Raw genomic sequence first — 11,842 nt, 5'->3', positions numbered from 1 at the left:
AAATGATGGAATGTATTAAGCTAACTATAGTTACCTTTTAATAATTTGATTGGAAATCAACTCCACCATAGTCCGCTCTGCCTACTCGCAAAAAAAATCAGAAAAAAGTTTTTGTGCAACTATTTTCTATTACACGTGGCGCAAGGGCACGAGTAACAAAAGGAAAAAAGACAACATGTAATGGAGTTACTCAGGAGGTGGCCACAGCAAAACTGAAGTGTAAATACTCCTTGCGTCCACCGGTCCAACGCCAGGGTGGTGGAAACAGGCTGCAGTAAGGCCGTGAAGACATCAGCCTCTGGCAGAGGGGGAAGGACACGCAACTTCCAATGAGAGTTCAGGCATTTTGACTCTGAACATCTCAAGGTGGTCAAATTCACTGAAATATCTGTTCATACTACTGTATATAGATTTAGTGTAGAGTGTGTATACACACAGACATATATACACATGGATTATCATAACACCACGTTCACATGAGCAACGAGTTTGGCTTAGGACGCACTGACAGCAAGTTATTGGCACCACATGAGTTGGGTCCAAGCAACAGTTAACGTTCAGTTTATTTACATACACGTGTTGTATGATATTTTCTGTTAAGAACAGAAAGGTTAGATCACTGTACGCACAGATGACAGGCAGAAGGAGGAGCCCTCCTTCAACACCCTTGCGAGTGTACTTTCTTTCATTTACAACCCCGTGGATGGAGTCGTGTACGTAAGTGAAGGTAGGACAAACTTGTGCTTGAAAATTTCAAGAAGAAAACACACTTTGTATAAATAAATGCATGGAATTTCTATATTTACAATACATACAGCATATAAATTATTTCATAATTAATCCAAAACAAGGTACTATGGTACACTGACAGCCAGTTGTGCTGAACCTTGGATTTATCTTTCAGAAGTAACATCAAGACTAAGCGTGGGAGCTCTCTGGTTGACCAAACAGCCGAGAGTGTCTTGGGGCATATCATGGCTCAGGTCTGAAGCAAAGCTTTTGGAGCCTTACACTGAACTGAAGACTGTGCTGTCAACAACCTGCTCTGTGCAAATGGAAGAGGCACGTTTTGTGCTCTTGATGTGCCATAAAACACCTATCGACTGAGAAGAAGAATGCTTCTGGAGGATCTCTGGAAACATTTCAATGTCAGTAAACAGCCGTTTATAGATACCTTCAATTTTTAAGCATGCAAATCACTACTAATTCTACTGCCCGTGTAAAGAGAAACTTGGAAACATGGACTGTATATACAGGAACCCAACCCAGTAAACGCAAATGAAGCTCCTGGGCTTTGGCCACATTCTCTCTCTTCCTCCATAAAGAGTTCAACTTGCCAGCTATGCAACGCTGACTTTTCAGAGAAAACAGAGAGACTGCTAGCATTGCTGAAGATACTGTGCTCATTTCCCAACATCATGTAAAACTCTTCTTGAGCCGAAGCGGATCAGACGTTAGAAGTTCCCCACGCTGTTTAGCAGCATCCAGCAGCTTACAGGATCAAGCCATTAAAAAGAAATGGTGAAGCCACATCTCTGGAAAGCGGCTTCTTTCCTGTACTTGTGCTGCTGTTGTCTTTTTTTTTTTCTTTTTTTTCAGAAAGCATCTTCACCCTCTGCAATGTCAATGATTGTGTGAAGCAAGTCTTCAAACGTTGGGCGTCCCTCTGGTTTCTAAAAACAAAAGCATGCACAAGTTGATCAGAAAGCAATCAAGTTGGGTTGATTTTGATAAATTATTGGTCTTGATACAATTCTGTGGCAACAAATTTACTGTTTCATTAAACGTGACATGCAAAAATATTTCCTTATGAAGGTTTTAGCTGTATCCCTTAATTTCAGTAAGCGGCAAATTTTTTATGCGTTGAAGAAACATGAATAGGTGATGCTGGACTACATTCTTCACATAATTATTTTTCCATACCACTACACTTTTTCATTTGTCTCGCCATCGCCAGCACCCCCAACAAGTTGCTCCGATCTTCCTTTAAGCGAGTTGCTCACGCTCCTAAGAATTTTCCGTGTCACTCTCTGAAGCCTCTGCACCTCAGCGGTGTTGTTTGGACTCCGAAATGAGACCACGTTATGGACTTATGCAACATCATCTTTCAGCTGCTGTATTTATTCTCCATACAGTGCCTTATGTGTCATAACGTCCTGCTTGGTTTGTTTAGTTACAGCAACACACTGAGGCCACCTCTGCACGGACCTTACGGACACAATGAATGTCTGCTGAAGGTCTGGGTAACCTGCACCTTTTCTCCACTTCACATCCTAATTAGATTTGTATCACCTGCTGAATTTCAAGCCTCGCTACTCACTTCCCTCTAGAAATTATTAATTTATTAATCAAGGACTGAGGTACCTACAGTTCATCTTAATTTATGACAAAGATTGATGGTATGTTGCCGTTATTTGTGTCCTCTGCGATTCACGAAGATTCTCTCCTACATGATGACTGCTGAGATTTTGTTGTTAACAACCCCTGATTAAATCAATACAGTTTTAACCAATTCATTGATGTTCATATAAATCCTGTAAACAGATACTAACATTCAAAGAGCGTTAACAAACAACTTATCATTATCTTCCAGGTAATTTATTGTTCAATGACCATTTCAAGCCGGTTACCAAGCGCGAACAAGATTTTATCGTCTGCAATCCCCTGGCTCCTGTGAATTGCCTATTTGAACCACAGACACGACTGTCACTCCTTGGCCCTCCTGGGCACTGTTGTTTTTATTTTTTTTTTTTTTTCTGCATAAACCCATTGCTTTGTACAGTTTCGATCTCCACCAGTTGGTTTGATGACCAGTTGGTCTCTGTTCCAGCACCTTCTCTTCCAAAACAAGTGTCAGCCACCTTTATTACTGGAAGAGAGCAGTCTTCCCCCAGCACCCCCTGTGGCAAAGACTAACCAGAAACAGATCACGTCGCTCTTTCCGTTCGTGGTTTCCTTGATTGCTCTCTCAGAATTAGAGACATCTCATTAAACGCACCTATCCTCTTAGAGACTTTCTGCTTTAATACTACAAAATCCACTTTACATTTATTTAGTTGAGTAAGTATTAAACTCGGGTTTGCTGCCCCTCTGACCTCTGTGAAAACTGTACAGTCGCTATCTTTCTGGCTTAGGAGCATTCACAGTACAGTGCATTTTTATCTTTCTTTATCATAGAAATTAATAATAAATATGCAATTTTTTTATATAAACAGGCTTAAGGTTAACTGGGAACTATTAATCTCCTGATTTTCCTACATAAGGAAATATTTTTGTATTTAGACGCATTTGTATTTAGATTCAACTGCAAGTTAATCTATGTTTCCTATATAATTTATAATCTAGCAATGAAGTATTCCTTTAAAAAATATTTTTGGTCATTCTGGCGTGTTGCTGGAATGATTAATAAACCGAGGCAACACAAAATCAGATTTCTCCACCTCTGGGCCGTTCTGACGGAATTTTTCTTGCTAGCAGTATTTGTACACAGATATAATCGTGACGAGCGCAGATTTAGCAGTTATTTAATTTTGTCACTAAATGCCTTTGCATACTTCATCTGACAGTCCATTGATTTCACAGAAATTCCCTCCATGGTTTTTCTTATCAGAGCTCCAGTTCAGTGGCAAAGCAGGGGGAGATCTTCGCCTTAGCAATAAACACGTGAATAGCGGAGAGCGCCAGACACAGTCAGAATGCTGCAACGGAGATTTACCCCTCTTGCTAGATTGACCTTTTTTTCAATTCAAAGATAAAAAAATTAAATGAGTATATACCTCTTGCCAGCACATCACCATGATTTCATACACCTGCTTACAGGCTAGTTTGGGCCGATACAAACGATGTCCTTGGCTAACCATCGTTACCACTTCATAGTTGGAGCTTTTTTCAAAGGGCATTTTTCCCTCTGTAAATACTTCCCACATTAATACACCTTAAAAAAAAAGAAAAGAAAAGAAATATTAAGAAAATAAACCAAGAGCTTCTTAAAAATATATGTTTATTTTGTGCCCTGGGCTCAGGATTTCTGACAGATAAATAGTTTGAGATCCATATTCTAGAAAGTGTTTGTGTGTCATCACTGAAAACATCTTATTCTAGTAGCTTGGGTTTTAGTAAATAACAGTTCTAAAGATCTCTGTGGAACTTTATGCGAGCATAAAACTGTGGCAAATGGATTCTCCGAGCTTCTTCTCAGATGCCTGAATCCTTCCCAGTAACTGGAGCTTAACTGCTATTGATAAAATATAAAAATAGTGGTTTCTTTCAATGATGAATGCCTTACCAAACGACCAGACGTCTGACTTGCTGCTGAATCGGCTATAATTAAAAACTTCGGGAGGGCACCATTTCACAGGAAATTTAGCCCCCGAGGAACTTGTGTATTGATCATCAAGGACATACCTAAAAATAAATGAAAAAAAAAAAAGAAAACCATGGTATCTTTCAGCCAGGCTCCAAGGCTACAGATGATAACTCAGATTTGACTATCCGAAGCTGGCATTGCCACCTAATGGCCGTGCCTGTTAGCATCGCACGAGAAAAAATAGCTTCTCTGGCACAGCACCAGGGTTTCACTCGAGACCCAGGTCATTTTTCTTATGACCTGAGAGTCTTCTTTTCTGATTATTAGCTATACAACACAGGTTTAGGCCACCTGCAAGTTAAATGTCTGTATTACAAGAGAAAGTGATGCACAAGCACAAAATTCTCGCTCCGTTTCTCACCGGCCAGTCTGAATTCCAATGTCAGGGACGTGCAAGCTCAGTAGCACAGAAAGGTGGCAGAAGCCAAGAGCAGTATGATCAGACCGTGGTGCTTCAACACCTTCCTGGTAGGCACTGCTCCCCACCCACACATCACCCAGCTGATGTAGCACCCATGGATGCTAACGAGGGCAGGAAACTAACCCCTCACCATGTCTCAGCACCTCCCAACCCTTTGGCTAGTGCAACACATCTCTGAACTATCCACCCTAGGAGGACCCCAAACTCACTGAACAGCCTCTTTCTACCATTTATTTACCAAAATACAGATTAATGGCTGTTGTCTCTGCAGCGTGAGCTCCGCTGTCCGAGACACAAGCTCCAATATGCCTCCTGCATCACTGCAAGATTAAAATTTCTTAAGCTTTTCCCAGAAAGATGCTATCAGAAGATCAGTCAGACCACGGAGTCAGTTCAGAGCTAGGACTTTCATGGTAAGAGCTAGACGCACTTAGTTCTCTAGAGAATAAACTGCCTAGCTTTGATTGTCCAGAATTAAAATCCATAAGGAAATCAATACATGATAGCAGAACAAACAAGTTTTAAGCACACTGGTAAAAAATAAACCAAATGATGCTCCCTAGAGATGTCAAAAAAGCTAATTTTTGCTGGCACGTGTTGCCTTACGACTAAGACCAAGGCTTAGGTGAACGTTCCCCAATCCCCATTGATGCGTTTGCACACTCAGCCCTACCTTGTCATGCCAAAATCCGACACTTTGACTACTCCCGAGTCACTCACCAAGCAGTTCCTGGCAGCCTGCAAAGGGAACGGTTAGAGCTGGGTGAAAAAACTTGCAGTTGCTTGCAGCCAAATCACAACGTTCGAATGGAGACACTGTCCCCATTGCTAGCGAGTTCACCAGTTTACCCAGTTCAGTGGTGTATTCTCATCATGGTCCAGAATAAGAGGTGTGAGTGCATTTGCCCTTCCTAATACTGTTTTGACAACTAAACTAAAATGCTTACAAATATCTGCAGGGTGGGTGTCAGGAGGATGGGGCCAGACTCTTTCCAGTGGTGCCCAGCGACAGCACAAGGGGCAACGGGCACCAACTGAAGCAGAGGAAGCTCCAGCTGAACCCGAGGAAGAACTTCTTCCCTCTGAGGGTAACAGAGCCCTGGCCCAGGCTGCCCAGGGAAGCTGTGGAGTCTCCTTCTCTGGAGATATTCCAGACCCGCCTGGCCGCGGTGCTGTGCAGCCTGCTCTGGGTGACCCTGCTTGGGCAGGGGGTTGGACTGGGTGACCCACAGAGGGCCCTGCCAACCCCGACCATGCTGTGATTCTGTGAAACCATTATGTAAAAAAATCACCAGAAAAAAGATCATCATCTCGAGGGATTCATGAGTGGTGAAGATTGCCCCAGTAGACAACAGAGATACACTATTGTATCAGCACAAATAGCTATTAACCCTTTATAAAAATTTCAGAGAGATTTTATTCCGTTTCCTGGGAAGAGAGAAACCTCTCGTCATTTTCTGTACAGGGCAGTTCTAGAGACTTCATTTGAAACTAAAGAGCCAACTTCAACTACTTACATTTTCCTGCAAGAACAGAAGCCGTTATTTACAAACAGGCCATTTCAAAAAGGAATAGGCAAGTTGAAAAAGAAGAATTTCGAAGATGAGTGTATGGCCTAAGGAGATGTTACCAGGTCTCTGTGGATAAAGCTGTTTCTCTCCAGGTACTCCATTCCCTCACACACATCTTGGCACATGGTGAGCAGGACGTCTTTACTCAAAACTCCGCGTTTTTGCCTCAGGTAGTTGAGAAGGCAGCCGTGCTCCATGAACTCGGTCACGATGTAAATGGGTCTCTGTTGCGTGCACACACCATACAGCTGGACTAATTTAGGATGGGTTAGCTTCCTGAAAAGATTGAGATCGTTATTACTTCCTCCACCCGGCGCTGGCTCTCCACCCCACAAAACTGCAAATACACCACCTGCCTGAAGTGTTCTACTTATAATCAACGGCATCGGAGGCCAAGAGCTGGCAAATAAAAGAACCAGGCAGGGGTCCCACACCTTGAAGGGGTGCCAGAAGACAACAGAGCTCCAGCACTGCTGTTGCTTTGTTGTGCGCTGCCCTTTCCCGCAGCGAAGACTCTTTTTCAGACTCTTTCCAGTGGTGTCCAGCGACAGGACAAGGGCCAACGGGCACAAACTGAAGCAGAGGAAGTTCCAGCTGAACCCGAGGAAGAACTTCTTCCCTCTGAGGGTGATGGAGCCCTGGCCCAGGCTGCCCAGGGAGGCTGTGGAGTCTCCTTCTCTGGAGATATTCAAGACCCACCTGGACGTGGTGCTGTGCAGCCTGCTCTGGGTGACCCTGCCTGGGCAGGGGGTTGGGCTGGGTGACCCACAGAGGTCCCTGCCAACCCCGACCAGTCTGTGATTCCGTGATTCTGTGAACTCACATCATTACTTTAGCTTCTTCAATGAAATCCTCTTCGTACATCGCGCCCTCCCGAATTGCCTTGATGGCGACTTTGTACTGCGCCCTCCACTTCCCAAGGCGCACCACGCCGAACAAACCGCTCCCCAGCTCTCTCATGAAGGTCAGTTCCGAGGGATTGATTTCCCATTTCTCTGTAAAGCAAAGTAAACGAAAGCCCATGGCTACTGTCTTGGGGAATGTACCAAACTGGTAGGTGATAGGGAGGAGGAAAGCGAAATGCTGGATTACAAGTAAATTGGGGAATTTAGGGAGAAAACACCTAAAAATTAACTTGAAAACTTCGAACTTTCCTATCTCACACAACACACATTTAGCTAGACATAAGCTTTAAGCAGCACAATCTTTAAGCATAACCTTCAAGACCAACACAGAAGGCTAAACTCCAGCTTTCCTGAAGCCGGTAATTACGTACTGGTGTTATCAGACTTGATTTCAACAAGCTGTCATCACAGAAAGCTGTGCCACAACGTGCAGAAGCTGCTCACGTCACCTGGTGTGCCATGCTCAAAACAGGTTTCTCCAAATTCATTAAAATAAAAAAGAGAAAGTAACCCCTCCCACAAAGATCAAAGGGCCACCACGGTTGCATCAGAAGTCTGGAAGCTTATGGAGGAGCCAAAGGCACAGCTCTTTGATCCAGCAGTGTTCAAGGCGTCCACAAAAGTGCAGAGGGAGATGTCGAATTCCCCCGGAGCAGCGGTGACGCGTCCTGCGTCTCCTCGCTGCTGCCCGGGGCACCACGCGCCTACCACCAGCCAAGACGCCTTCGCACACCCGTCCTCCACGGCACAACTTGGACCCTCGTCAGTTAGTGCAGGCAATCACAGTACCAAATCAGGTCTTTTCAAAGTTTTTAGAAAATATTGTGGCAACTTACACGCAGAAAACCGTGAGAAAAGATACGTGTAGGTTAATGCGACGCGCAATTACCGTAGCTGAATCCTGCGGTCGTGGGCGCTGTCGTCTTCTTTGGGGTCACTGGGTAACGCAGCCTGGTGACGAGACCTGATGTTCAAAGACAGTTGGAGAGACCCAGGTTACTGCTGAAGTAGCCACTTGTTCACCGCAGGCTTCAACGCTGAGCAACAATGAGCTTATGAGAGAAAGCTTTGCCCGTATTTTCTGCTCTTGCCTTGTTTTGGCTACTCAGAGTGGCTGCGAGAGGCACACGGGAGCACTCCCTGCGTCCAGCTCGCTGCTGCTGCTGTACCAGTGAGAGGTGGACACGGATGTACGCGTATGTATCTGTGCTTTACAGTCATGCTGGCACAAACAAAGCCTGCGGAGCCCTTTCGGATCAGAAAGATTATCCAAAACGCGTACTCTCAGCGTTACTTTTGATCATTTCTGCTTCACACACGTAAATCCCACTCGTTTCACAGGGGATTTTACATCTGCAAAATAAACGCTGCACGCTAGCTGAATATGCTCCTAAAATCTTGTCAGAACTCGACACGGCCTAAGGTAAAAGCAACCAAGCAAGCAAAAAACAAGTAGTAAAATTAGTTATAATAAAGGAAAAGCAGGGTGACATTTTAGAGCATGTCTCACAGAAAGGCCTTTTCCAGAACATCATCAGGAAACGCTGGGTCATCTGAATTTGATATAAATTTGATATAAACATCTAGAGAATAGAGCTCACAAGGGAAATTTATGCACAGAATTGACTTCAAAAAAAGTATACTATAGTATCTGTGCCTTGAATCTAATTGCTAAGTTCTCCCCATCCTATCGTACAGTGGGAGGACACCAGCATCAGCGGCCAGCTATAGACCTGAAGTGTCTCACCTTTACAGAGACTCATCTTTAGGGATTTCCTGAACAATACATCACTATTGCCCTCACCTGTGTGCTACAGGGAAAGGTAAGATCATTTTAAGGGGTAGAGACCTGCAGGTGAAATAAGCTAGTGCCTGGCGAATACTCCGGGGACGTACCAGCCCTACCCATCTGCTGCGGGCTACAGGCAGCTGTTGGAGAAAAGATGTGGAGCTGAAGGAATGAATTTTCCTGACTGAATACAGCTGTTCTTCGATTACTCTGGGGACAAAAACTTTCTTTGTGTTTTTGGTGTTTTTTTTTACATAAAACATTTTAAATCATTGCCTATATTGAAAAAATGAAAAATGCAATGTCTCATGACTTCCCTAAGAAAGAAGGATCTGTACAAACCTAAAAACCTTCATTAAAAAAAAAACAACTAAACCCACCTCAAACCCCTTTTCAAATCAACCCTAAGCAACAGGAAAAATCCAAGCCATCTACCTGCCGCGTTGTGTTTATGATACTCAATTATTTCAGGAATGGAGTTGAAGACGTGTTTTTCTGCGAGGTAGTACTGCTTCGGCGACGTCACCGTTTCTTTTATATGGTAGTGTCTTATTCCTGATGAACCTTCTCTGGAAAAATAACAGCAATAATAACGATAACACTAACAGAAACTTCACAACAAATGGCACTGCGTTATTACTAATGGTTAAGAGGAGCACATTGGCTATGAAAAGGGAACCAGAAGGCCCAGTGCAGTGTCCAACATCACATGTGTCAGGAGCAGCTTGAATATTTAAGATCCCAAGCGCTGGTGACTCGCCTTCATCTCAGTGCTCAGGCCATGTTGAAGATTAACCCACAAAAGGTTAATTTTCAGCCCAGCAAGCTCCCCGACCCAGCTCATCACATGTTGACGCAAGCGCTTGGGCTGGCAGGAGGGAAGAGACCGCACGGGGCGGGAGAGAGGACCTTTGGGTGGAGGTTCAGGGCTACGCTGGACGAAACCAAACATGACCTAACCATGGAGTCAAGAAGCTTATTTTAGTCCCCTGTCTTTTCTATCACAGCAGCCCTCGTTTCTTTATTGAGCTCTCTCCTGGGCTTTCCTCCCGCCCGTGGATTTGGATACGGATGCAAATGGATTCGGGCGAGACGAGGTGTGCCGAGCAGCCGCAGAAACTCACCCTCCAAATTTTGTATAAAGGGAAACCGTGTACAGGCCAGGCTGGCTGGAGTCTCTCACCACAAATCCACCTTCTTTATCCTGAAACACAAGCACACCAACAGCTTTGTACAAGTGGTTTTAAGCTAAATGTCTCTTTTACTCGTCCTGTGATTTGCGCAATGCCAAAATAAGCACTTGCTTTCATAAAAAGAAGCTACTTCACCCGAATTCCATGGTTAGTACCGGAAGGCTGCTGTGCTCACCTCGTTCCTGAGGAGCTGCTCTGCCTTGCTTCTGTTCAGGTTTCTGCTGTACCACCTGCAACACAACATCCGTCACCAAAACTTCTCCAAAGTGCGTGATTTCCGCAAGACGCTTCAAGCAAGGTATTACAAAGCTACAGATTCAGTAATTTGACAACAACAAAGGTCAACAACTGAACTTTAAAGACTGATTTTTGTTCATTAACTATCACGGCCAGGTTGGACAGGGCTCTGAGCAACCTGGTCTGGTTGGAGATGTCCCTGCTCACTGCAGGGGGGGTTGGGCTAGAGGACCGTCCCGTCCAACCCAAGCATTCTGTGATTCTATGATTCTACGTTGTGCAGTTATCCCATAAAAATACTCCATAACAAATCCAGTGAGATCCCACAGAAGCCAATGAAGTTCAGGTAAGGGAACTAATTTCTCAGGAAAAGCATCTCTTGAACGTGCACGGGCGGATGGCGGCCGTTGCTCTGAACAGCAGCCCGAGGGCAGGCTGGCAGCTCGACTGCCATTTCATCCCACAACCTCACGGTTCTGATTTTCCAGGGAGGACCCACCTACCAAAGAGGAGGCTGAAAGCAAATTAAAAGTTCAGATCGTGCATCCCCGAGCTCGGGCAGGTTACAGCAGTCACAGAAGCGCTGATCTTTCAGCCAGCTGCAGCAAATAATATATAAAAAAGGAAAAGCACGCAGCTCACGAACGGCACGCGCAATCGGTCACCCAGCGGTGACCGAGCAGGGAAGTGGCACGGCAGGCTCCGAGCGAGTTCTGCCATCCCGGACACGGTGGTTTCTTGCAGTTGGTAGATGAACTGGAGTAATCGTCCCCGGGGAGCCCAGTGACTCAGAATTATGGCCCCGAGGCGGCAAGGCACAGGGTGGCTGGAGGCGATAAGGCAGCCCAGTTCCTTCCTTCCCGTTCTGCCAGCCCTGAGAAGGGCAGGGCTCTCAGCATGAGCTTCACCGATGAGAAAGAAACAGAGGGCAAGCAATCCCCTCTAGTAAAGCTGAGGGCAAAATCGCAGGAGAAATTCTACCTGCTGTCAAAATACGGCGGTAGGAGCCATACGTGGCTGAGAGTAGAGTTTTTCATTTTTATTTTATTATTTCCTTACAGCTCTATTTTATCTAAGAGTCATGAAACGTGTCTTAAGTTCTCAGGCTCAACAGTTCATTCTGTATTGGAATTTGAATATCAAGAACAACAAACTTGGAGACTACAGGGTTAAATTTTATCCTGATGTGCTTAAGTACTCCATAATTGAGCATCAACTGGGAAAAAGCACTATGTGCCTCCACTGAAACTTAAAATGCACGGAGTGATATATTTTCTTGAAAATTAGAGCGGCCTTCCAAAAATCTCTGATCTGTTATGTTCACTTTGAATGATTTCCAGGGTTTTCTTCTCTGTCTTAC

General features: G+C 44.6%; 1 protein-coding gene across 2 annotated transcripts in view; it reads right to left on the bottom strand.

The window, feature by feature from the left end:
• Window positions 1–543: 543 nt before the first annotated feature.
• Window positions 544–11,842, bottom strand: part of TEC (tec protein tyrosine kinase) — a 51,701-nt gene continuing 40,402 nt past the window's right edge. For both annotated transcript variants that reach the window (XM_075422035.1, XM_075422036.1), the window contains exons 9-18: window positions 10,421–10,475; window positions 10,177–10,256; window positions 9,488–9,621; window positions 8,153–8,227; window positions 7,182–7,353; window positions 6,418–6,634; window positions 5,461–5,525; window positions 4,286–4,404; window positions 3,777–3,934; window positions 544–1,673 (exon numbers count right to left, since the gene is read on the bottom strand). In XM_075422035.1, the coding sequence (XP_075278150.1) occupies window positions 1,596–1,673; window positions 3,777–3,934; window positions 4,286–4,404; window positions 5,461–5,525; window positions 6,418–6,634; window positions 7,182–7,353; window positions 8,153–8,227; window positions 9,488–9,621; window positions 10,177–10,256; window positions 10,421–10,475 (1,153 nt within the window). In that variant the 3' untranslated portion in view covers window positions 544–1,595. The remainder of the gene's footprint in view (window positions 1,674–3,776; window positions 3,935–4,285; window positions 4,405–5,460; window positions 5,526–6,417; window positions 6,635–7,181; window positions 7,354–8,152; window positions 8,228–9,487; window positions 9,622–10,176; window positions 10,257–10,420; window positions 10,476–11,842) is intronic.

The sequence above is a fragment of the Opisthocomus hoazin genome, chromosome 5 (genome assembly GCF_030867145.1).
Source record: "Opisthocomus hoazin isolate bOpiHoa1 chromosome 5, bOpiHoa1.hap1, whole genome shotgun sequence".
Lineage (NCBI taxonomy): Eukaryota > Metazoa > Chordata > Aves > Opisthocomiformes > Opisthocomidae > Opisthocomus > Opisthocomus hoazin.
Note: the sequence above shows the minus strand (reverse complement) of the source record. Positions and strands in the feature narration are given on the sequence as shown.